A 3,150-nucleotide genomic window follows, 5' to 3' on the forward strand; every position below is an offset into this window, starting at 1 on the left:
ACACACATGCACACACATATATGTATCACATCAGTATTGATGCGCACTAAATCTCACACACGCTCCCACACACATACACATACTAAACCTAACACATTCATACCCAACAGATATGCATTCCTAGGTGTGTATTTATACGTGTGTTTGTATTTCAATATTCATCCATCTTTGCGCTTATCGTCTTTTGTAGGAAAGTGCGCATGCGTGTACGTGTTGAGAGCGAGTTTTTGCATAAGGCTGTGATGCAAAAGGTTAGAAGCTGGGTCTGGATGCTTCGGAAAAAGTTGTTATTGATCGGTTGCTGCTGTGAAATGATGTCAAGTATTAATGACAGCTGCATATTCTTGGATATTTCAAGTGAAACATTGCTTTTTGGTTTTCTAGCACAACACATACTGATCATATTTTTTTTTATTAACCAAGCGACACTTACATAATAATCGTAAGGGCGCTTCAATGTGGTGATTCTGTCTGCTAGAAATAGCTGCCGACCGACCGACCGACCGACCGACCGACCGACCGACCGACCGACCGACTTTTTTTTGATACCAACCTGCATAGACCATCCCTGATTCTATGATACAAACTTCCTGTTTTACAGTGATCTAATGCAAAACCTTCCATCAAAATTCCATGACCATTATAATAAAGTATTCAAAATTAACTGAAGCAAAGGCGGAGTCTGCTAACAAAAATATGCTAACAAAAGGGTTAACCTGATCTACGTTAAAACTTTTATCATAATTTTATGTTAATTTATGTTAAATAATGACAACATTTATGAATTTATGCCGCAAGATTCCTGACGTGACATCGTGTATTGAAACAGATATTGTTACATTTCGGGACGGTCATTTCTTTTTTTGCCAAATAAACACACGCACTATATATTCGTTCTTCACTCGTGCGTCCTCTTATTCTTCTTAATCCAAGTTATTTTATTAAATTCATTATTTTCAAAATAACAAAAGCAACGTATTTCAATAGAAATATGGTAATGAAGAGGTTAAAGTGATCTAAATGAAAGCCATCCATCAAAATTTCCTGCTAATTTATGCTCTTAACAACAGCTGAATAACGACCAACAAAAAAAATATAGTAACAAAAGTGAAAGATCACCGCTTATCGTCTCGGATATATATGTGTAGTCACGTGCAGAATGGTTCTTGTGGTTAAGAATCTCGCTTTTCAACCACGTGGTTTGAGATTCATTCCCACTGCGCGGCACGTTGGGCAAGTGTCTTCTGCTATGGGCCTGGGCGAGTCAGTGGCTTGTGGAAAATATGGTAGACGGGAACCGTGTGGAATGAAACAAGTAAAAGATAAACAATCTAGGATAATCCTAGTTATTTTTGCACCAACAGGTTAGATGGCCATGGCTGCAACGCCATCGATCAAAGGTTTGCTTAATAAGAGCTGACCTGAGCTTGAACATCTACAGATGGTTTTAAACTTGCCACTGAAAGATCGGTTAAGTGGTCCGTCAGTTTACTAGAAATAATGACCAATCCGTCCTCACATCATACCCAATGTGAACTGTTTATTATACTTCTGCATACACTTCACTTAAAAACAGACTGGATGATCACGGCTGGAGTGTCATTGATCATACACTAAGTACTAAAAGTCATACATCACTTACACACACACACACACACACACACACACACACACACACACACACACACACACACACACACACACACACACACACACACACACACACACACACACACACGACACACACATTTGCATATACATACATATATGGCTGTGTGGACACTAACACTGACTTTAGAAGTTTCGTGTTCTGAGGTTTTTCGATGGGAAAAGTCCCAAATGGACGAGATTTCAACGTTGTTTTCAACTTGATGAAACTATTTCATTTCATTTAATGTATTAACTTCTTTATTCAGTTAAGTTGTCACGTGCATTCGCACATACACAAACACACACACATACATGCACGTACACACACACACACACACACACACACACACATACACACATATATAGACATATACACACACACACACACACACACATATATATATATATAACTATATGCATATATCTATAGATGCATACATTCATACATGTACACACACACACGCACACATACACACGCACACAAACCTTTCCTCATATGCTTCAAAGAATTCTCCGTTCCTGAGATCGTAATGGATGACTTTTTCGATGAATAAAATTTTTGGTATAAAATGCTTTTCACAAACCTCCTCCGCCTCCAGTTTGTCTGTGTTCGCGAGTTGCTCTTGTTCTCAAGAGCCTACATCTCCGTTTAATATATATATATATATATATATAATCTATTTCCTGTATGTCTTAAGGCATTTCCTTCCGTCAGTATCTTTCTCTCCAAGCTACATAGAAATATGCACACCTTATCTAATTAGAGGTTGCTACAACTTACCTTTACGGCGACAGGGTACTCCTGGTAACCACGGACAATATTGCTAAGGTAGCCTTGGTACACTTCTCCAAACGCACCCTGACCAATGGGCCTGTAAGAATTAATTGAGCAAAACGCATTTAGTACGAAATATTAGTTATTACTAATTTGAATATATATATACACACACACACATATATACATATCCGAGTGTGTATAGAAGTATATATTAATCAACACCTTACCTGACCAGATACACGTGACTCCGTGGTAATTGACGTATGTTGGCACTCTCTGGGTACATCATGCTGATGTCATAAGTGGGGTTGATCTCCGTACCAATACGATCACCATCACGGGCCAGAGGTATAATAGGTGCCTGCTTGCACATTGTTTTTAAGTGTTCCACACGGCTGGCCATTATGAGGCGCTGGCGTCGCTTCCAGACTGGGAATGGAATAATACAAGAATAAACATGTGTAAACATGTGTATGTGTGCGTGTGTGTGAGTGCGCGCGCGTGTGTATATGTATATAGTAAATCCATATATATATATACGCTCACACACATATATGGTATGTGTGTGTGTGTATATAAATAAATAAATAAATATATAAATACATATATATATATATGTATGTATAAATATGTGTTTATATATATATATATATATTTATATAAATTTTATATAATTTTAAATAATTTTAAATAATTATATATATATATATATATATATATAT

General features: G+C 37.1%; 1 protein-coding gene across 1 annotated transcript in view; it reads right to left on the reverse strand.

The window, feature by feature from the left end:
• Positions 1–3,150, reverse strand: part of LOC106883653 (uncharacterized) — a 132,002-nt gene that overhangs the window by 24,779 nt on the left and 104,073 nt on the right. Inside the window, exons 12-13 of the mRNA XM_052971436.1 lie at positions 2,656–2,857; positions 2,432–2,522 (exon numbers count right to left, since the gene is read on the reverse strand). Of these exons, the coding sequence (XP_052827396.1) occupies positions 2,432–2,522; positions 2,656–2,857 (293 nt within the window). The remainder of the gene's footprint in view (positions 1–2,431; positions 2,523–2,655; positions 2,858–3,150) is intronic.

Source organism: Octopus bimaculoides, chromosome 11, assembly GCF_001194135.2.
Source record: "Octopus bimaculoides isolate UCB-OBI-ISO-001 chromosome 11, ASM119413v2, whole genome shotgun sequence".
Taxonomy (NCBI): domain Eukaryota; kingdom Metazoa; phylum Mollusca; class Cephalopoda; order Octopoda; family Octopodidae; genus Octopus; species Octopus bimaculoides.